Raw genomic sequence first — 24,400 nt, 5'->3', positions numbered from 1 at the left:
TTTTGTTGCAAGTTCCCCTAATGATTTTAGAAATCCCATTGAAATGTTGTCTATCTCTTCTGCTTTATTTGATCTTAAATGTTCCAAAACTCTTTTTAAATTCCAATTCTATTACTGGATACCCTGTCTCTTCCCTATCGACTCCTATTTCTACTTCTGTCATATCAACAGACAAGTCCCCTCCCTCAGAGGCCTCCAATGTACTCTTTCCACCTATCCTCTCTCTCCTCTGCATACAACATTGCAATTTCCACAGCACTCTCTTAATGTTTCTGCCCTTGCTTTTAATTCATTTTGACTTTTCTTTATTCTGAGTCAGTCTTCTGGACAATCACTTCTTTTTTTATTCGTTCACTTTTTTCATGCAGCCAATTTGCCTAAGCTTCCCTGCACTCCCTATTTATTTTGTTTATAAGTCACTTGTACTTCTGTGTTCTTCAATTTCCCTGAACATTTTTGTACTTCTTTCCTTCCTCTATCAACTGAAGTATTCCTTCTGTTACTGATGGTTTTTCATAGTTATTTCTTTTTATCTGTTTTTCTTTCCAACTTCTGTGATTGTCCATTTTACAGATGTCCATTCCTCTTCAACTGAACTGCCTGCTGAACTATCATTAGTACAGTATCTATAGTCTCAGAGAACTTCAAGCACATCCCATCACTCCAAACTACTCCTGTCACCCACATCTTTGTGCACTTATTCTCCCTGACTAGTCTCTTACACTTCATGCTACTCTTAATCAAAGTCAAATTATGCTCCATACCACCTCCTAGGTACATCTTACAATCCAATATTTGATTTCGCAACCTCTGACTGACCATGTAATCCAATTGAAATTTTCCTATGTCCCCTGGCCTTCCCCATCCCCTTGTGATTCCTGAAAATTTATTGCAGAACTCACTTCGTCTATCTCCTCTCTTATTGCTACTACTAAGCCCATATTCTCTTGTACACATTAGTTCTGCTACTTTCCTTACAACTGCATTCCAATCCCCCATGAATATTAGATTTTTACCTTCCCTTACATACTGAATTACCTGTTCAATATCCTCATACACATGCTCACTCTCTCTCTCTCTCTCTCTCTCTCTCTCTCTCTCTCTCTATCATCTTTTCCTAATGATGTCAGCATATATACCTGAACTATTGCTGTCAGTGTTGGTTTGTTGTCGATTCTAATGAAAACAACTCTATCACTGAACTTTTCATGGTAACTCACTCTCTGCTCTACATTCCTATTCATAACAAATCCTACTCCCATTATACCATTTTCTGCTGCTGTTGATATTATCCTATACTTGTCTGACCAAAAATCCTTGTCTTCTTTCCATTTCACCTCACTGACCCCCCACTATATCCAGATCGAGCCTTAGAATCTCCCTTTTCAGGTTTACTAGCTTACCTACCAAATTCAAACTTCTGACATTCCATGCCCTGCCTCACAGAACGTAACTGTTTCATTGGTTATTTCACCTTTTTCTCATGGTCATCTCCTCCTTGGCAGTCCCCTCCCAGAAATCCAAATGGGGGGATTTTTGTTCCAATGGAGAGATAATCATGACACTTTTTCAATTACCAGCCACATATCCTGTGCATATTAACTGCGCGTATTTAATGTAGTGGTTTCCGTTACCTTCTACATCCTCATGCCATAGGTAACTGCTGACTTTTCCACCTTTTCAGGGCATTTTGCCACTGCAAGGGCAAGATAGTGACCTGAACCTCTATCTGCTCCTCCACCCTTTTTGACAATGCCTTTGGCAGAATGAGGGTGGCTTCTTCCGCTGGAAGTCTTTGGCCGCCACTGCTGGAGATTTGTATTCAAAATTTAAGCAAGGTTCATACCCAGGACCCATGACATTTTGATTACTTGTCAAAGATCATTTCTTACACCTTACTTGCAGATAAAGCCCCCACCACTGTTGTGATGAACTGCAGTGGTTAGTGAGTGAACAGTCTTTGTCAACACCTTCACTTACAAACACCAATAACTGGTCACATCCTTAGGCTCATCTCTGACATTTTCACATGAATCCAACCTGTTCCCCTCCATTCCTACCACCTCATACACAAGCTCCCCAGAACAGTCACAATAAATTCCACAATTTGCCTGTTTACTGTGTTGCCATTAAACATAACCCTTAATCCTCGTCCCTTGTATCACTACAAGTAACACACAACTGCCTTCAAGTACACCTGGATAAGGATTCTCCACACTTGTTTCTGAGTAATTCCATTTCAAATAAAGTTTAGTTTCATTATCTAAGTTAACTCTAAACTGCAGTCTTATCTGGTCACTGCAAGATTATAATATATTGTGTGAAACTGGAATGTATAATCAACAAACAGTTGTTCATTGTGATTTCCTGTCACTATTTTTGTGATGTGGCACAATTAGGTGAGGGTTCAGTTGACAGCGGAATAATGGAGTAGATCGAAGTATTATATAATTACACCAACTGAAAGCAAAAAATCTTGCCAATGTCTCACTAAATCTTTGTATTCAAGCTATGTAAAAGGACTACAAAAGACAAAAATTTATAATAGCTTTTAAGTTAGTTCCACGCAATCACAGTGCCAATAATATTTCAAGATACTATTACATTACTCCTGCTATGTATAGCTGAATACTTGTGGTCATGACCTGCCAAAACAAAAATCATAAATCATACAATCTTACTTATGTGACAAGAATAATACCCTGCATTAGTTCACTGCCAATAACAGTAATAATAAATCCATATAAAGTAAAACTTCATTTATACATTTTTCACTTATATGTTTTCCTCACTTATACCCTATACCCCCCCCCTCCCCCCCAAGATGAATTATCACAGTGTGGACAAGTTATGGTGCAGTGTTTCAGAGTTGGTTGCCGAGAAGTGGATTGGTAAGGCCGATATTAGACTACAATAAAATTTGATAGTGTAATAAGGAACTTTGACGAAGTTAGGCATTGGTCAAATTTTCTTTGATCAACTCTAGCGCCTCGCATTAGAGTTCTTATCAAAGGAAGCGTTCACCTTATGTTTACTGCATGGAGAAATCAACCACTTGGAGCACTAGCATCACTGCAGCTGTCTGACACACAATTTTTATCAATATGACTCCTAGATTTACATGGTGCATCACATATATAACGAAATTAATAGAAATATTTGAGGCAGATGAAGCACTGTGTCGCTTATGACATCCCGAGTACAAAAAAAGGAATATAAAGTGAGAACTATAAAAAAATTGCTGATGCTATTAGCCGTGAAGTACAGCCAAGATATACTCCTGAGAATATAAAAGAGAAAATCTGCAACTTCTGTGGAAATAAAAATTTTTCATGACTGCAGTACGTATTGAATTTATTTGCCTTCACGTATCTAGTGCATTATAAATAGCTTCAAACATTTCTGGTATTGTGTTCATCAATGTGCACTGCAACATTAGAGTGCTATACTGGTACTGTAAACTAGAGTAGCTAGAAATCACAGTGTTATGTTAAGTCTGTCTTTTGCGGATGTAGCATTTCTGAGGAGTGTGTTCAGCTTCATAATATGAGGAGCCTCTTTCTTGAGCACATATTGAAATGTACTCTCGTCCATTCCCAAAGGGATTTTCATGCAACTTTACATCCTCGGCTTGCAGCTTCTGTAGCAAATTTTTTTTTGTTTATCTTTTTCATCTCGCCATGAAGTCCACAGCTTCACCCAAGTATGTTTCCTTTTCTTCTGTTTCTCTTGCAAATGCAATCACAATGCAACTGCAGACTAGGTATAATTTTACTTACGGCATCGGTGGCTTAGTGTGTTGATGGTTGCAATGACCATTCATTGCTGGCGATTCATTTCACCACAAAGTAAATAATTGAAGCTGTTCTTGCTCTATGCTTGACAGATTCTTGTATGGACTCTTGTCCGCTCAGTAAATTAGTTGTACTCATAAAATGAACATTTCATAAGAAAACATTTGAATTATATGAAGATGGTGTTGCCAACATCAGCACACTACACTGCCGATGCCGTAAGTAAAATTGAACTGCAGAGAATAGTATTAAGTTGTTATAGGCCATTATGAAGGAACTTTGAGTAAATATTTGATGACAGTGAAATGCCCCCTTTTGTGCCACGTCAAAGATCACTGTGAAAGAAAATTTGATAGTATAATACTGGCCTAAGCTCCATCTATTGACACACCACCACAGTTGCCAACTAGAAAATCACTTTGTTGCAAGCATCCGAATCCAACTAACACTTAATTTTTAATGTGACACACTTGACATTGTTTTACAGATACACAACAGTATAAACTGCAAATATAGAGTCATCACAAAAACCAGATGTTATACAGAGACTGTACAGTATTGGGAAGTACAGTATAATGTATGAAACTTACTATTACAGTAATGGTGACAGCCTTAGGGAAGGCTGGTAGTAGGTATAGCACTCATTTGTTTTCCCAAAATTACATGACTTCTGCTGAACTATGGCACAACTGGACAAGAATTGTTGCATGTCACTCGGGAATCCCGAAACACATCACACCTCATACTGTAAGACATTACCAGTGGCAGATGTGGATTCTGACCACAACCTGTAGATTAAAATTGAAGAAACTGCAAAAAGATGGGAATTTAAGGAGATGGAACCTGGATAAACTGACTAAACCAGAGGTTGTACAGAGTTTCAGGGAGAGCATAAGGGAACAATTGACAGGAATGGGGGGAAGAAATACAGTAGAAGAAGAATGGGTAGCTTTGAGGGATGAAGTAGTGAAGGCAGCAGAGGAAGAAGTAGTAGAAATCCTTGGGTGACAGAAGAAATACTGAATTTAATTGATGAATGGAGAAAATATAAAAATGCAGTAAATGAAGCAGGCAAAAAGGAATACAAACGTCTCAAAAATGAGAACGACAGGAAGTGTAAAATGGCTAAGCAGGGATGGCTAGAGGACAAATGTAAGGATGTAGAGGCTTATCTCACTAGGGGTAAGATAGATACAGCCTACAGGAAAATTAAAGAGACCTTTGGAGAAAAGGGAACCACTTGGATGAATATCAAAAGCTCAGATGGCAACCCAGTTCTAAGCAAAGAAGGGAAAGCAGAAACGTGGTAGGAGTATATAGAGGGTCTACACAAAGGCGATGTACTTGAGGACAATATTATGGAAATGGAAGAGGATGTAGATGAAGATGAAATGGGAGATATAATACTGCGTGAAGACTTTGACAGAGCACTGAAAGACTGAGTCGAGACAAGGCCCCGGGAGTAGACAACATTCCATTAGAATTACTGATAGCATTGGGAGAGCCAGTCCTGACAAAACTCTACCATCTGGTGAGCAAGATGTATGAAACAGGCGAAATACCCTCAGACTTCAAGAAGAATATAATAATTCCAATCCAAAAGAAAGCAGGTGTTGACAAATATGAAAATTACCGAACTATCAGTTTAGTAAGTCACGGCTGCAAAATACTAACGCGGATTCTTTACAGACGAATGGAAAAACTAGTAGAAGCCGACCTCGGGGAAGATCAGTTTGGATTCCGTAGAAATGTTGGAACACGTGAGGCAATACTGACCCTACGACTTATCTTAGAAGCTAGATTAAGAAAAGGCAAACCTACGTTTCTAGCATTTGTAGACTTAGAGAAAGCTTTTGACAACGTTAACTGGAATGCTCTCTTTCAAATTCTGAAGGTGGCAGGGGTAAAATACAAGGAGCAAAAGGCTATTTACAATTTGTACAGAAAACAGATGGCAGTTATAAGAGTCGAGGGACATGAAAGGGAAGCAGTGGTTGGGAAGGGAGTGAGGAGGAGGAGGAGGAGTTTAGTGTTTAACGTCCCGTCGACAACGAGGTCATTAGAGACAGAGCGCAAGCTCGGGTTAGGGAAGGATGGGGAAGGAAATCGGCTGTGCCCTTTCAAAGGAACCATCCCAGCATTTACCTGAAACAATTTAGGGAAATCACGGAAAACCTAAATCAGGATGGCTGGAGACGGGATTGAACCGTCCTGAATGCGAGTCCAGTGTGCTAACCACTGCGCCACCTCGCTTGGTCGGGAAAGGGAGTGAGACAAGGTTGTAGTCTCTCCCCGATGTTATTCAATCTGTATATTGAGCAAGCAGTGTAAGAAACAAAAGAAAAATTCGGAGTAGGTATAAAAATCCATGGAGAAGAAATAGAAACTTTGAGGTTCGCCGATGACATTGTAATTCTGTCAGAGAGAGCAAAGGACTTGGAAGAGCAGTTGAGTGGAATGGATAGTGTCTTGAAAGGAGGGTATAAGATGAACATCAACAAAAGCAAAACGAGGATAATGGAATGTAGTCAAATTAAGTCGGGTGATGCTGAAGGAATTAGATTAGGAAATGAGACACTTAAAGTAGTAAAGGAATTTTGCTATTTGGGGAGCAAAATAACTGATGATGGTCGAAGTAGAGAGGATATAAAATGTAGACTGGCAATGGCAAGGAAAGTGTTTCTGAAGAAGAGAAATTTGTTAACATTGAGTACAGATTTAAGTGTCAGTAAGTCATTTCTGGAAGTATTTATATGGAGTGTAGCCATGTATGGAAGTGAAACATAGACGATAAATAGTTTGGACAAGAAGAGAATAGAAGCTTTTGAAATGTGGTGCTACAGAAGAATGCTGAAGATTAGATGGGTAGACCACATAACTAATGAGGAAGTATTGAATAAGATTGGGGAGAAGAGAAGTTGTGGCACAACTTGACTAGAATAAGGGATGGTTGGTAGGACATGTGTTGAGGCATCAAGGGATCACCCATTTAGTATTGGAGGGCAGTGTGGAGGGTAAAAATCGTAGAGGGAGACCAAGAGATGAATACACTAAGCAAATACAGAAGGATGTAGGTTGCAGTAGGTACTGGGAGATGAAGAAGCTTGCATAGGATGGAGTAACATGGAGAGCTGCAACAAACCAGTCTCAGGACTGAAGACCACAACAACAACAACAACAACAACAACAACAACAACAGCAACTGTATAGGCTATAGTACTGTATTTCTAATTATTTTGAGAACTGGTAATATGAGTGGAAGAAAAAGGAAAAGCATTACTATTGATGTAAAGCTACAAATTTTGAGAGTTGTGAAGGAAAACAGTAATTGAAAGCAAGTGGACATTGCTAAGGAATTAGGAATTTCTGCATCTACTTTAAATTCTATAGTAACAAAGGCAAAGGAGATTGAAGAGAGTGCATGTGTGTTCGGAATTTCTACTAGTAAGCAAACCTGCATTCAGGGCAGGAAATATGAGGACATGGAAGACTGTTTGTTGCAATGGTTCAGACAACATAGAGCAGAAGGCTTTCCTATTAGTAGCCCAATGCTTTGTGAAAAAGCAAAAGAATTTGCAATTTGACTCAGTGTGGAAAATTTTACTGCTCCATCAGGTTAGCTGTACAAATTTAAGGTAAGACATGGCATCAGCTGTCAGAAGGTATGTGGCGAAAGCAAAAGTGTCGATCCCAAAACAGTGTGAGACTGGAAGGAAACCCGTTTGAAAGAACAGACATCCCAATATGCTCCTAAAAACATTTTCAATGCAGGTGAGACAGGCTTGTTTTACAATATAATGCCTGACCCCACAATGGCATTCAAAGCCGAGAATTGCTACGGAGACAAACAATGTAAACAACATGTAACAGTGCTGTTATGTGCTAACAGTGATGGGAGCGAGAAGCTCCCCCCACTTACGATTAGCAAATTTGCCAAGCCCCATTGTTTTAAGGACACTGTCATGTTTCCCACAAAATACACTAGTAACAAGATATTATGGATTACGACAAATGTTTTCGAAAGCTGGCTTCGACATGTCGATGTGAAAATGGGTGCAGCAGGCCAGAAGTATTATTGTTTGCAGACAGGTGTGCAGCACATCCTCTCCTTACTTCCTGTTTGAGAAACGTCACCACAGAATTCTTTCCAGCGAATTGCACGAGTAAGCCCCAGCCACTTGACCTTGGAGTAATACATAATTTCAAGTTGCATATTTGCAAAATGATTGTGCAGCATGCCATCAGGTGTGTAAACATTGAAAAACAGGAAGAAAAGAAAATAAACATTTTACAGGTAAGAGTTTTACTTGCCATTTATTTCATGTTGTGCTACCAGAGCCAAAGAACACTTTGAGAAATTATTAATGAATTTGCTTCTTCTGATAGGCACTGTACTACACTGCAGCTTCATGGCACAGTTTCAGACTATACCATTCGGAACGGTTTCCAAAAAACCTGATTTGAAAATGAAGTCCATGATCTTGGTGGAAATGATCATACTGAGTATATTTACTGAAAGATGAAGAATGGAATCGACTTTAAGAGCAGGCATCATTTGAGGATTATGTGAACATTGATGAAAACCTCATCACTACAGAACCCACAACTATCGCTGAGATAGTTCAATGTCATCACAGGACCTGGAAAAGGACGAAACTGATGATGAGGATGACACAGAAGAGCCTCAGCATTCCTCCAAGATGTTTAACAATGCAGTAAATGCATTATAAATAATTAAACAATTTGTGATGCACCACACTGTTTCTGATAAAATAATGACAGAGTTATCCCATTTTGAGGGGACAGTGTAAGCTATTGCCACATCAAAGAAAAAACAAGAAATATTATGGACTTTTTGTTTTACAAAATTATGTTTTCTTCTGTGTAGAGGTTTACGTTTTTCTTTATATCTTTGTTCAGTATGGTACCTAGTAAGCCTATATAAAGTTATGTAGAATGTAACTTTTTATTTACTGGATTTTTCATTTGTGTTACGAATTAATTTGATAGTATGGTGCTATATTTCATATATACATTTTTCACACTTATACATTTTTTTCCTATAGTCATTGAAAAGCATATAAACAAAGTTTTACCGTATAACAGTCATTCTCAGTGCCTCCTTTTATTCTTTAGTAAGTATGAAAATGCAGTTATTAACCTTCTGCCAGTAAATGCATTCACCTGTTTTGTTCATTTGGTGATTCTGGTGTCCTTGGTGCAGTAGGTGTTGTTATTAATGCACAATCAGTATTATTTTTATAGCTGATATAACCATTCTGTAATGGATGCAGGGTGACAGGATCGCTTCCATCTAGAACCTCATCATCAAAAAATCTGTACCTGCAACAAGGTATTTTTCAAGTTATTTCATTTCTGTTGCAATTATCAAATGATGAAACATACTGTGTGGAACTTTATTGACTTGTCCCATTAATTTTTTATAATTAAATACAATGAGTATGTCTGCCTATAGAGGGCTGTTGCAGGAGATTACAGACTTTAAACATATTCTGCGCAGCAAAACTTATTTCATTCACAAATAATGTTTACACTGACATTACAAAATGACCCTGTTTCCTTATACTGGTAGAAAGATGAAAAGAAATAAATGTAACTGATAAATATGTAAGTGCAAGAAACTTGTATCAGTGCAAATTACTCACAAGTATTTTCTCCACAGATAAAACCAGTGCCATCAAATTACTATCTAAAACTTTGTGTATATTCACCCTCTATAAGGATAATTGAATACAGAACCTCAATGACAACAGCTTCCGCTTCCTTGTTTTTATGTATGTGCCATCTTCTGGTATTGAAGACTGCAAAACTTATTCCAATGTTTGCATTCTATCATTCATGATTTTGTAGGAAACTTATATAAAAGATATGATGCATCATCATGGACAATTTGTTGTAAATTGTGTTGTAACTAGCTCTTGTTAACCTATAATAAATCCGGATGTGGGATCTCACTTTTCTAAACAATGTATCCTGATAACATTATTGTCTTGTTCTACTAAACTGGCGACTTTGTTGCAACTTCTGGTTCATGACTCCCAACAAAAATGTAGCCAAGAGTGAAAAATTTTCTACCTACAACTCTCTGGGCCCTTGGGCAGACAGTTCAATCCCCCGTCCGGCCATCCTGATTTAGGTTTTCCGTGATTTCCCTAAATTGCTCCAGGCAAATGCCGGGATGGTTCCTTTGAAAGGGCACGGCTGGCTTCCTTCCGCGTCCTTCCCTAATCCGATGAGACCAATGACCTTGCAGTTTGGTCTCTTCCCCCAAAACAACCTCAACAAACCTTGGGCAGACATTAAGTAATGGGTCATGAGTTGTGCTTGGGTAGCTGAATCAACAGAGCACTTGCCATGAAAGGCAAAGTTCCCAAGTCTGTGTCTCAGTCTAACATACAGTTTTAATCTGCCAGGAGGTTTCATTAACTGTTATACCAATTTTCTTATGATTATTTGGTCTCAGTTACATAATCTTGTCTCAGATGCATGTTTAATAATTTATCTGGTCAATGTCAACATCTGTTGTGCAGCTGAAATTCGTGATCCTTCTTTATGTGATACATGTTCGCTATCTATCTAAAATGACAAGTACACCAAACATTTCATTTTGCACAAGTATTTTCAGTAATCTGAAAATGCACTTTAATTGTGAACAGTGTAAGAGGAGAATATGCTCAAAATTTATGACAATTTTGATTCAATTTTCATAAACTTTCAATACACACAAATTTGGCTTAACACCAATAAAGTAAAATAAAATCAACGCATAATGAATCATTGACATTATTTCTATGAGTGGTGTAAGTGCAAGAAAACAACATTTTGATTGATTATTAAATAAAATTAGCTGGTTACATGCCACTGCCCAGTTATTTATTTGTCTTGATCTTATATTAGTTAGGAATAGCAATGAAACCTGTCTATATATTGCAAAACCAAATTTAGTTTATTTAGATCATTTAAAACATACAAATTCAGTATATAAATTATACACAAAAGACTTTTGCAAATTCACTGCAGTATTAACATAATATAACATTTGACTATCTAAACAGGGTGTGTTCGGGACTAATGGACTCCTTTTCAGTGAATATATGTGGTAACATGGGAAGTAAGTGAATGATAATTTAATGGAGCCTTTGGTTTCAGCTTACATGTCACTATTTGTTCACACCAAACACATAAACAGGGATTTTAGGGCTGTGTTACCCTCACAGTAATTATCTAGTGGTACTAATATGTGTACCTATTTCTCCATGTATTCCAGAGTTACAATCACATGTGCCTCCCCAACCACCCCCCTCCCTCCCCACATCTGCCCTCCCTTTCCTACTCTCAGTTTCATCCCTAAGAGTGCTGGGGTGTCGGACAGCAAGTTTTTTTAAGGTGGATATACATGTGTGCACCAATTCTGGTTGAAACTGTTCCAAACGCTCTATATTTATAATTGACACATAAGTCTTCCATACTACCACCCCCACCTCAAGTAGGTTAGAGACTGGCAGCATAGTTTAATGGTTGAAAAGTCAGTTCTGTGCCTGTGGCCCTCTACTTGTTAGATGAATAGATGGGAACACATCAAGGCCATTGCAGCAATTCTTAAAAAAAAAAAAAAAAATAAATAAATAAAAATAAAAAAAAGCTGAACACAGTTTACCACATAATATCTTCCAAAATTTCCTGAAAATGTGAAAAATTCAAGAAAATTTTGTATTATTTAATAATAAGCAATATTTCTGTAACAGAAATGTATTTTTATTTACAACTTCTATTGAACCAAAACATGATGTGAGCAAACAGATATTGAAGATTTTTTTTTCCTAAGAAAGAATATGGTAGCAGTTGTATACTTTATACATTCTCTGGCAACCGTTTGGGAAACAAATTATGCCTCAGTTTCATCTTTTGTGAGATTACTCCTGTAATCTTGGTTGAGTATGACTCTCTTTTCTGATTTTTTCGAATTCCACTGTTACAAGCAGGAGCTAAAGGGATTTTGTTGCAGAAGTCAGTTATGATGCACAATCTCCTCAAGAAAGATTTTGTACCAAATGTGGCAAAAGATGAGAACTCAGTCTGTACAAAATAAAAAATCTCTTTAAAGCAGACTATGTGTGTTCAGCCAACTTTTTCTTCCTTCCATCTTGTTCAGCTTCATCTGCTTGCTGCATAGCTTTTATTATATTTACCGTAATTATTATTGCCACAACATACCTAAGAACAGAGTCCCAGATTCATGAACTACGTACCAGAGATAGTTGTAAAATCTTATCACAGCAACCTTATCAATTATCCAATCAATATTCTGATGGTTTTCTGTTGACTCATTAACAGGGCCTCATGATGAAGTGTGTACATAAATCTGAGCAAGAAAAATATACATTTTTCTTAAAGAGTTATTCCTCCCATAACTGAAAATGATCTTGAAATAGATCAATATCTTGAATGTCTTTGCCATACAACAGGATAGGCTTACAACTAATGAAATGCAGAACAATATCCTGTTGTTCTAGAAACAGTTATTTAGCTCCAAAAGTTCTCTGTAACCATTTTTCTGTTATTTCAGTGTGGGAAAGTAGTGTTCAAGCAATCCAAGAACAACAAAGCAGACAACATCATATACTACAATGCTGCCAGTTATGTAAATATAACTGTTGTGTTCTGCCAAGGTTTTTTCTGAATCTTTTGGAAAGCATCATGTCAGGACCAGAGCATCGAAAAAAGCTTCTCTAAAATAACTAAAATGTGGTGACAGTAAGGAAAGTACAAGAGATCATGACCAAACATTTTTTTCTCTACAACGGTACTATTTAGTCAACCTGAATTGCTTGCTGATTAATCTCAATACAGTACCTAAAGCAGGGCTTTCACCTTGGAATTGGCAACAAGTTGCCACAAAAGCTTCAAAATTTTGTGGATTATAACCCAATTTTCGACTGTTCAGTAAGCTCTTCTCCTGAAGATGATATTACTGCATCTATCAATCTTTTCAACACCTCCGTATGGTGGGAGCAGATTTCCATCATACTGCAACACTAACTCTTTACAGTCGCTGAGGTTGAATTATTTGTTTTTGCTGGAACAAGCAGATGAATGGTAAAATGCTGCTCCATTTCTTCATAAGTCCTATTGCTCCTGGCAGTTTACAGTGCTGTGGACTTCAATAATCTGTCTTCCTTGTGTTTTATATCTGCACCAACCATGGAGGTCACTCAATCTTTTTGATGTGTAAATGTTGTGAAGAAAAAAACGATAATAAGAATTTCCTCTATTCCACAGGAGCCAGACAGCTATGTAAAAGAGATGGTCCCTCATCTTCACAAAATCTCTCTTTCATTTCAGTTTTTCTTGTCTGAAGTTCAGGTCCAATATATTTATAAACCTTACTTTTCATCATAGAGTTTGACTAACTTATCAATGCCAGTGTAATTCCTTTTATTAGGAAACTGTGCTTTTTGCCATGAAACAGAAACTCTTTGGGTCACTAATACTGTGCTGCCTTTTTTTGTAGATTTATGGCTCTTAAGTTGTAGGAAAAAGTTTACAATTTTCTGATTTGAAAGTACTTTAACTACAATGATTTGTTTGGAAATACAGCTATTAACAGAGATACAAAAATGATTTCTTAATTTCTGTGATGAACTACCAGAATAAGCTAATGCTATTTTATAAATCTAGAAAGGACACACCACAGATGTCACTTTGCGTCAGCAACACAAATTGTTTGGTACAACAACTGAAAAATCACCCACAAAGAGAACATAATAATAATAATAATAATAATAATAATACGAGGGCCTCCGACTGTTTAGTACAGAAGCTATGCGTGCAGTCGAAAGTGGACATGCACTGTAGGCTACTGCGCAACTCTCGCACTACATACTCCACCACTGTCGACCTCAAGGCAACAGTCTGCGTTGCACTACAGCAACGTAAACATGGCTGCCGTTATTGTTGCTCCCGCCAAGTGTGAATTAAGAAGTGTGATTCAGTTTCTGCAAGCAGAAGGGAATAGTGCAGCAGAAATTCATCGGAGAATGAGCTGAGTGTACAGTGATAACTTCATGACTGATGGTGTTGTGCATGAACGGTGCTGAAAGTTTAAAGATGGCCGAAATGACTCGCACGATGAAGGGGCCGAGGATGCAAGTCTGTCGTTACAGCCAACCTTGTTGAAGAAGTTGATAGAATGGTTACAGAAAATTGTAAGTTCACCATAACTGCTTTGTCTATGGAAATTCCGGATGTTTCAAGATCTGTCTTACACTCTATTGTTACTGAACATTTAGGCTACAAAAGTGTAAGTTAACCTACAATTATTTATGAAAAAACAGTTAACATAGTTCATATGGAGAATATTTGGTATTTTTTCCATGTTATCTTAGTAACAGAAAAATCATGTACCACTGGAAACAAAGCTCACTTGTTAATTAAGTTAATGAAAACTCACATTATTATCCATTACTGGTGTCTAAAACTAATTTCAAATAAAAGTGAAAAAACAATTACCTGAAATAGACAGTTATCTGGAAATGATGTTCAGAGTGAAAAATTCAGAACTTCAGGGTCATTGTAGATTGTCACTCAGTTGTTTGATTTGGCTAAAATGCTGCACACATTTTACATTGGAACAAAATAATGGCATGGAAACTGAACTTTTTGAAAGTTGAAAAAAATAAGGCTCTGTCATTCCTGTTTAATCTTCCAGAACTTATCCCTTCTTCTTTACCACAGAAGGAACTAACAGCTCCAAAAGCTACGATTGTTTTGTGTACTATTACTTTTAAATCTGTGTATCTGCAGTGCTAAATGTTTTGCCTCCTTAAGGCAAGTACTGGTCAGCAATGCATGCAGCTACAGATCATGTGCTGCCTAACAGAATGCATGGTGGAACTCACAAAAAGAAAGGTAAATTAGAAGTGTCAATATTTTACAGTAAAGAAACAGTATAAATAAAATTTGTGAAATAGTGCTGTTTGAATCATTAATTAAGAAATGTCTAATTTTTATCTTTACCAGTGGGCCCGTCTACGATTATTTTGGTGGGGTACATATTCTACTGTGTTACTAATTTGATTTCAGTAGTATGCAGTTTGTGTACTTGACAGTTAATTTAATTTATCCACAATTAGAAGAGCAGGCAATAATTGAGACTGGCTTCTAAAAAATTTACTGCATAATACATGGTCAATTTTGTCATTATATTACAATATTTCGTTATGAGGGGAGAGACAAAATACTAAATTTATTAAAAACATGTAGATAGTTTCAGAAATACAGTCAAAATATTTTCTATGGCTGTTGTACATAATCTACTAAACATATCTGTTATCCTTCAACAGAGTTCACATATTTTAAGTAAGTTATTTACCGAAATCCATATAAATCTTCTCCCAGCGAGTTGTCTTCATCACTGTCCTCAGTTGATACATATTGTACTTCAAGAGTGATATCACCTGTTTGGGCTGATAGGATTTCCACGGCCTCTTGGTGGCAAGCCTATCAAAGAAATTTTTCATTAATCAAGTTCATTCATAAACCATGCTATATGAACCAAATACACACATTTATAGTAAATCAACACATTTCAGCATTAAGAAAAGCATATCATTTTCCTACATTTGTGCAGGAAAAAGCCAGCAGGGTTTCCAGAAACACATACAGTGAAAATCCAAGGCATGAACAGTCACTGTTCGGACATTCATAGGTCAGTCAAAGAATGAGTAAAACCAAAATGCCAGTGGAGTGCAATTTTTCGACTGAGCACCAACTTATCAAGACGAGCAGGAATTCTGAAAAGATCAAGGCAAGTTGCAAAGGCTCTTTTGTAGAGGGACACATTTAGAAGCCATTGCAAGAGCTGAAATTCAAATACTTAGGAGATAATATCGAAGTAAATCCTTTCATACACAAAGAAAAATTTTAGACCAAAAGCAGGCCATTTGTGGTGATAATTCACAGGCCTTACCGTAGGCCTCTGTTTAACAAGCTAATGGTCTTTCACTGGTACCAAAGTACACCTACCAACTCATGAGATGCATGTCTGACAATGTGTACTTGTTTCAGATAAACAGCAGTGCTCAAAAAGAATAATGGCACAGATGATCGATGTTTTATGTGATGAGCACATTTTGAAATATATCCAAAATAGTGTGCATTACACTGGGACCATTATTTTCCAAGGACATCTACGAAACAGCTTATGAGAAACCACAGGATTTTTAGACTTTTCTCCTGATAAGATTCTTTTCCCTGTTGTGATATTTTAGACACATTTCACTGTGTTACTGGAAAGTAATTTACTAGAATGAATGAAATAGTAGAATGTATTGTCCATGTACAAGTACAAGTACTTTAGGTCTATTTGCTGATGATGTTACAATTGTAACCCACCAAAATGAAATCAAAGATAGAAAAATCTTTCCTTGTATAAAGGATTCATGGTTCATTTGACACAATTGTCCGATTTTGGTTTTCTACTGTTTTCCAGAATCACTCTTTGAAAATTCTGGGATAGTTTCTACGAGTAAGACATGGTAAATATTGTCCCCTTTCCTTGGGCAAATTTATATTGTTTAACTTTATATTTGTTCTGGAATTAAATAGTTTAGTGTGTTATTTTCTGATTTTATTTGAAAAATTTTACAAATAAACTGTGGCAGATATTACCTCTTGTTTACTGCCCTGCTAGCAGCAACATGGCTCGGAATATCAACCCAAACCAAAAGCAGTTGCTTCTCTGGAGGTGACTTATGTATACACAAGCCAGTACTGACTGTCCAATCAGCAATGTAACTCCACCATGTCAAAACACATCATCATGGATGAAGAAGTGGTTTTTTTTTGAGTCATCAGTCTTTTGACTGGTTTGGTGCAGCCCCCATGAATTCCACTCCTGTGCCAACCTTTTCTTCTCAACCACTGTCCTCAATTATTTGCTGGATGTATTTCAGTATCTGCCTACCTCTACAGTTTTTACCCTCTACAGCTCCCTCTAGTACCATGTAAGTTATTCCCTGATGCTTTAACAGATTTCCCATCATCCTGTCACTTCTTCCAGTCAGTGTTTTCCATGTATTCCTTTCCTCACCAAGTCTGTGGAGAAAAATTAAGGCCTATGTTTGATACTAAAAGCTTTCTCTTAGCCAGAAATGCCCATTTTGCCACTGCTAATCTGCTTTTTATGTCGTCCTTGCTCCGTCTGTCATGGGTTGTTTTGCTGTGTAGGTAGCAGAATTCTGTAACTTCAACTACTTCATGGTCACCAGTTTTGATGTTAAGTTTCTTACTGTTCTCATTTCTGCTAATTCTCATTACTTTTGTTTTGCTTTGATTTACTTTCATACATATATGCCCAGAAAGTGGAGAGAACACGAAACAGACAAACACCTTTCCACGAGTCATTTCACTGACACAGTGGCAAAGTGATAGTATGGACAAAAATCAATAGGTCATAAAGCAATGCAATGCTTATAATGAAATAATGCCACATAATTAATTAATTAATTAATGGTTAATCCAGTACCATAAATGCCACAGATTATGGTGAGACAGCTGACTTTTATATGATGGTATTCAAATGTCAAAGAACCAAAACATTGCCAAAAAACAGGTCCAAATTTATGGCACACATTGCCATGATGTTAATTTCTTAATGAAGTTACAGTCTCTGTTTAACTAATGGTTCCAGTTATTTGTTAAAAACAGGCTTACTGTTCATGGACACAATAACTGGACCTGAATTATTACTGAACCTTTCACCTAACAGTTTTATTGTCCACAAAAATGCTCTCTTCCAGTGTTTTCTACATGTTCCTCCTAACTCACCCTCCTAAATAGGTCAATGACTTTTCATGGACTTTCAGATATGGTACCTGTCTACTAAGAAATATCACATACTGGAGCTTACTGACCCCATCATTCTGGAGATTGTTGATTATACTATCACAGCAACTGACAATGAATTCAGGAACTAAAAGTCAGCCTGTATAGAACATAAATAAAACAGTGTTTAAATAGTAATGAGTCATTATCAGAATTTTTTTCCACTGCAAGATAACAATTAGTATTGGACACCATTTGTTTCCAGTTGTTGTTGTTGTGGTCTTCAGTCCTGAGACTGGTTTGATGCAGCTCTCCATGCTACTCTATCCTGTGCAAGCTTCTTCATCTCCCAGTACCTACTGCAACCTACATCCTTCTGAACCTGCTTAGTGTATTGATCTCTTGGTCTCCCTCCACAATTTTTACCCTCCACGCTGCCCTCCAATGCTAAATTTTTGATCCCTTGATGCCTCAGAACATGTCCTACCAACCGATCCCTTCTTTTAGTCAAGTTGTGCTACAAACTTCTCTTCTCCCCAATCCTATTCAATACCTCCTCATTAGTTACGTGATCTACCCACCTTATCTTCAGCATTCTTCTGTAGCACCACATTTCGAAAGCTTCTATTCTCTTCTTGTCCAAACTGGTTATCGTCCATGTTTCACTTCCATACATGGCTACACTCCATACAAATACTTTAAGAAACGACTTCCTGACACTTAAATCTATACTCGATGTTAACAAATTTCTCTTCTTCACAAACGATTTCCTTGCCATTGCCAGTCTACATTTTATATCCTCTCTACTTCGACCATCATCAGTTATTTTACTCCCTAAATAGCAAAACTCATTTACTACTTTAAGTGTCTCATTTCCTAATCTAATTCCCTCAGCATCACCGGATTTAATTTGACTACATTCCATTATCCTCATTTTGCTTTTGTTGATGTTCATCTTATATCCTCCTTTCAAGACCCTGTCCATTCCGTTCAACTGCTCTTCCAAGTCCTTTGCTGTCTCTGACAGAATTACATTGTCATCGGCGAACCTCAAAGTTTTTACTTCTTCTCCATGAATTTTAATACCTACTCCGAATTTTTCTTTTGTTTCCTTTACTGCTTGCTCAATATACAGATTGAATAACATCGGGGAGAGGCTACAACCCTGTCTCACTCCTTTCCCAACCACTGCTTCACTTTCATGCCCCTCGATTCTTTATAACTGCCATCTGGTTTCTGTACAAACTGTAAATAGCCTTTCGCTCCCTGTATTTTACCCCTGCCACCTTCAGAATTTGAAAGAGAGTATTCCAGTTAACGTTGTCAAAAGCTTTCTCTAAGTCTACAAATGCTAGAAACGTAGGTTTGCCTTTTCTTAATCTTTCTTCTAAGATAAGTCGTAAGGTTAGTATTGCCTCACGTGTTCCAACATTTCTACGGAATCCAAACTGATCTTCCCCGAGGTCGGCTTCTACCAGTTTTTCCATTCGTCTGTAAAGAATTAGCGTTAGTATTTTGCAGCTGTGACTTATTAAACTGATAGTTCGGTAATTTTCACATCTGTCAACACCTGCTTTCTTTGGTATTGGAATTATTATATTCTTCTTGAAGTCTGTGGATATTTCGCCTGTCTCATACATCTTGCTCAACAGATGGTAGAGTTTTGTCTCGACTGGCTCTCCCAAGGCCATCAGTAGTTCTAATGGAATGTTGTCTACTCCCGGGGCCTTGTTTCGACTCAGGTCTTTCAGTGCTCTGTCAAACTCTTCACACAGTATCTTATCTCCCATTTCATCTTCATCTACATCCTCTTCCATTTCCATAATACTGTCCTCAAGTACATCGCCCTTGTATAAACCCTCTATATACTCCTTCCACCTTTCTGCCTTCCCTTCTTTGCTTAGAACTGGGTTGCCATCTGAGCTCTTGATATTCATACAAGTGGTTCTCTTCTCTCCAAAGGTCTCTTGAATTTTCCTGTAGGCAGTATCTATCTTACCCCTAGTGAGACAAGCCTCTAAATCCTTACATTTGTCCTCTAGCCATCCCTGCTTAGCCATTTTGCAGTTTCTGTCGATCTCATTTTTGAGACGTTTGTATTCCCTTTTGCCTGCTTCATTTACTGCATTTTTATATTTTCTCCTTTCATCAATTAAATTCAATATTTCGTCTGTTACCCACGGATTTCTATTAGCCCTCGTCTTTTTACCTACTTGATCCTCTGCTGCCTTCACTACTTCATCCCTCAGAGCTACCCATTCTTCTTCTACTGTATTTCTTTCCCCCATTCCTGTCAATTGTTCCCTTATGCTCTCCCTGAAACTCTCTACAACCTCTGGTTTTTTCAGTTTTTCCAGGTCCCATCTCCTTAAATTCCCACCTTTTTGCAGTTTCTTCAGTTTCAATCTGCAGTTCATAACCAATAGATTGTGGTCAGAATCCACATCTGCCCCTGGAAATGTCTTACAATTTAAAACCTGGTTCCTAAATCTCTGTCTTACCATTATATAATCTATCTGATACCTATTAGTATCTCCAGGATTCTTCCAGGTATACAACCTTCTTTTATGATTCTTGAACCAAGTGTTAGCTATGATTAAGCCATGCTCTGTGCAAAATTCTACAAGGCGGCTTCCTCTTTCATTTCTTCCCCCCAATCCATATTCACCTACCATGTTTCCTTCTCTCCCTTTTCCTACTGACGAATTCCAGTCACCCATGACTATTAAATTTTCGTCTCCCTTCACTACCTGAATAATTTCTTTTATCTCGTCATACATTTCATCAATTTCTTCATCATCTGCAGAGCTAGTTGGCATATAAACTTGTACTACTGTAGTAGGCATGGGCTTTGTGTCTATCTTGGCCACAATAATGCGTTCACTGTGCTGTTTGTAGTAGCTAACCCGCACTCCTATTTTTTTATTCATTATTAAACCTACTCCTGCATTACCCCTATTTGATTTTGTATTTATAACCCTGTAATCACCTGACCAAAAGTCTTGTTCCTCCTGCCACCGAACTTCACTAATTCCCACTATATCTAACTTTAACCTATCCATTTCCCTTTTTAAATTTTCTAACCTACCTGCCCGATTAAGGGATCTGACATTCCACGCTCCGATCCGTAGAATGCCAGTTTTCTTTCTCCTGATAACGACGTCCTCTTGAGTAGTCCCCGCCCGGAGATCCGAATGGGGGACTATTTTACCTCCGGAATATTTTACCCAAGAGGACGCCATCCGCATTTAATCATACAGTAAAGCTGCATGTCCTCGGGAAAAATTACGGCTGTAGTTTCCCCTTGCTTTCAGCCGTTCAGGAGGGTCAGTGGTTAATACGTCTCATACACAATTATGTGCGTTTGTGTCTAGCACGCATTGCCAAGCCTCTCAAAAACATATGAGAACCATCTGGAAAGCAACACCTCCATTTTGACGTAGGGTGTGAAGCTGTGGAGGAGGAGGAGGAGGAGGAGGAGGAGGAGGAGACAGTGGGGGGACAATAGAGTTGTGGTAGCAATAAAGTCACATGAATGCTGGTTCAACTACAACAGTTGTTCTAAATGAACACCGCAATTGAAAATTCCACCAAATGTGAAATTCATTCCTTAATACCACGTTTAGTGGCCAAAGAATCTCAACCTGTTAACGTTCACCACAAAATCTGTGGGGTATATAGCTCAAAGGTGATAAATGAAGATGTTTTACATAAATGATGAGTTTAAGAATGAATGGAAAAATGTTTTGTGGTTGTCATTCAGTAGCCAGCAATGATTTCATATAGGTAAGTGACAAAAAATTCATGGAACTTAGAATTTTATGCAAAGAGCTTAGATAACTACATTGAGGGAGTGACAAGTAGTTAAGTCTGAATGGTGATTACATAGAAAAGTTATACAAGAGTGTTAAAAGAAGACTTATCGCATAAGTTACTTTATTGCAGCCAAACAAAGATTCCTTCATAGATAGCCCTCAGTAATGTTTCTAGAGGTGTCCGTTCGAGGTATGGGAGTTCATTTTGTTAGGTATCAGACCCTCCATTTGTCAAAGCAAAGTGATATTTATCAGCTAATTTCATCATTTTCATGTGTAGAGTTTGTTTATATTATTATGCTGTCCATTCTTGAGTAGCAGTTGTATACATAATGCTCATGCAAGTGTCTGTACCACACCCAAAAAGCTGTTGACAAAAGAATAAAGAATACTTTTCCAATCATAATATGAAATGTTCCAAGTAATTATTTCATTGTTATTTATGTACATTTGAACACAGATTAATAAGACAGCCTATGGCAGTTATGTATGTGCGGGTTTGCTTGCTAGTGTGAATGAATAGTGTGTGTTTCTCTTTTTCCAACAAATGCTGGGTACTAAAGCTTATGTGTAAGTGTCTTTTAATTGTGTCTGCCCACAACTTAATGTGTAATGTTTACAATAAGTAGCAATCTCTCTCTTCCTACATTACTGATATTCCTACCTGGGGTTCTCATTGTCTTATATACAATTTTTGTTATGTATTGGTAACTATAAATATCTGTGACAAATTTTGGTGGGACCCTGCATCAAAAAGCCACACAGTTCTAGAACGAAGACATACAAGTGTAATTATAAAGTTAAATTGTGTGGTTAAGAAACCAAAATTTTTAGCTCACATTAAATAAAATAATGCCAATATCAAAAATTCTGAAGAAATTAATTTCCAACAAAACTATAACATCACTAATTTCACTTGAAGCATATACAAATTAAGAAAAATCCAGGACAAGAATGGAAACTACAAATCATCACCCTGCAATTAAGCTTCGAGAAAAACAACCCCAATATAAAAGATAAGTAAAAGGCATATTGTGCTTCTTGTTCTCACATAACTTTTAAAACACTGCAATACAACCATTATTTTGGTGTAATATGAAATTAAAAATCACACTTTGAAAATTTTTAATATTTGGTAATGGTAGCAAAAGTGTTACACCTCTTAAAAATACATTCTATGCTATGTCCTCTCATTATTGGGGTACCCACATAAGCAAACATTTAATTGGTATGTATAGCAAATTCAGTATTAGGTGCATGACTCATGAAACTGACATCAATGGAGATCTATAGAAGGCACCTGAAAACCATGACAGTAGTGATGACAAAATTGTATTGTTATTTCCAATGAACAGTAGTTACTAATTATGACTGAACAACCCTTTCATCTGCCATTACTCATACGTAAAATTTCCACTTCTAGCAATTTATAAGGAATGAAAATACAGCAAAGTATGAGAGAGTGACAATAATAGTGTCTCAGTTTCTAGACTATCACATTTAAACATAAAATCATTTTTCTCTATTAAAAGCTCTTTCTCAATAAAAAATATGGCGTAGACATACCTGTCTGAGATCAATACTATTAACACACAGCACTGCATCACCTACATATAGGTTGCCACATCTTGCTGCAGGTCCATCAGGGTCTAGTTCAGATATGAGAATTGGAACTCCATGCTCCCTACCACCCTGCAAGAAACCAGTCAAACAACTTTTTAATTAGTTTGAGTTTATGTTACTGATAAACTATTTTGCCATCCACAGAATCACTTTTAACAAATCAAGTGCAGGAGTCATTTATGTATTTATATGGTAATCATACAATGAATGACACAGAGAAAAATTGCTCTAAGCACTATGGAACTTATCATCTGAGGTCATCAGTCCCCTACACTTAGAACTAACCAACCTAAGGACATCACACACACATCCATGCCTGAGGCAGTATTCGAACCTGTGACCGCAGCAGCAGTGTGGTTCCAGACTTAAGTGCCTAGAACTTGTCGGTCACAGTGGCCGGTACACAGAAAAAAAAAAAAAAAAATATTCCATGCCTTCATCAGAGAGAGAGAGAGAGAGAGAGAGAGAGAGAGAGAGAGAGAATGCTAAGGAAATAATAATTAACTACAAGCCAAGGTTCAAATTACAGAGCACTTCTAGCAATAAGCTTTTGTAGTCAGTTAATTGTAGGATGAAGGGCTGTGGAAGAGAAAGAATAGAAAAGTAAGCATGTACTACATAAATGTGAATGGCAGTATCCAATGGCAGTAAACCTCTGCATCTTTGCAGCCTTGCCTGAGAAAAATTGTGTCACATGGCACAAACAAAAACTGCAGACTAGACTTGCTACAGCAAGCTAGCACATAAATAATCTCCTTATTGGTAAGCTCCTCTACATGCACATAGAGGTTTCAGTGGGTGAACTTGCAAAATAATAATGCACTGAATGCTCCATCTGTTAACTGGTTTAATACAATGAATACTTCTGGTTCCAGGAGTTGTTTGAAGTTCTGCAAAGTGTTGTGCAAGGTTAGAAGTGAATGATTAACAGCCTCTTCAGAAATTAAATAAATGTTAACTTTGGTGACGTTAACATTACAAAACAAAGTAATCTGCTGCAGATAAAATTTGATTTCCTAAGGATCTTTGTAAAATTTCCTTTTGTGTTAACTGCTTATAACTGTTGGTCCTATACCACCACACTCAGTTTTTCTGTGGCTAGTCGCAAAGAATAACCACCCAGCACTGGTATTAAAATCATTTTCGTAAAAGTTGATTTTAATTGGCCTGAAAAACCATCAAAATTTTGTTTAAAATCATTTTAATGTGTATGTTTGATGAATCCAGTCACAATTTCTTGAATTTTGTGAACCATGGAGACATGTTTCATGTCATTAGATATAATGCAAAGACACTTAGTAATCTATCACATTCAGTTTTTTT

General features: G+C 37.3%; 1 protein-coding gene across 1 annotated transcript in view; it reads right to left on the bottom strand.

The window, feature by feature from the left end:
• Positions 1-24,400, bottom strand: part of LOC126204174 (uncharacterized) — a 123,680-nt gene that overhangs the window by 18,929 nt on the left and 80,351 nt on the right. Inside the window, exons 6-8 of the mRNA XM_049938580.1 lie at positions 23,021-23,146; positions 15,187-15,314; positions 8,979-9,137 (exon numbers count right to left, since the gene is read on the bottom strand). Of these exons, the coding sequence (XP_049794537.1) occupies positions 8,979-9,137; positions 15,187-15,314; positions 23,021-23,146 (413 nt within the window). The remainder of the gene's footprint in view (positions 1-8,978; positions 9,138-15,186; positions 15,315-23,020; positions 23,147-24,400) is intronic.

Source organism: Schistocerca nitens, chromosome 9, assembly GCF_023898315.1.
Source record: "Schistocerca nitens isolate TAMUIC-IGC-003100 chromosome 9, iqSchNite1.1, whole genome shotgun sequence".
Lineage (NCBI taxonomy): Eukaryota > Metazoa > Arthropoda > Insecta > Orthoptera > Acrididae > Schistocerca > Schistocerca nitens.
This window is presented reverse-complemented; position numbering and strand designations above follow the sequence as displayed.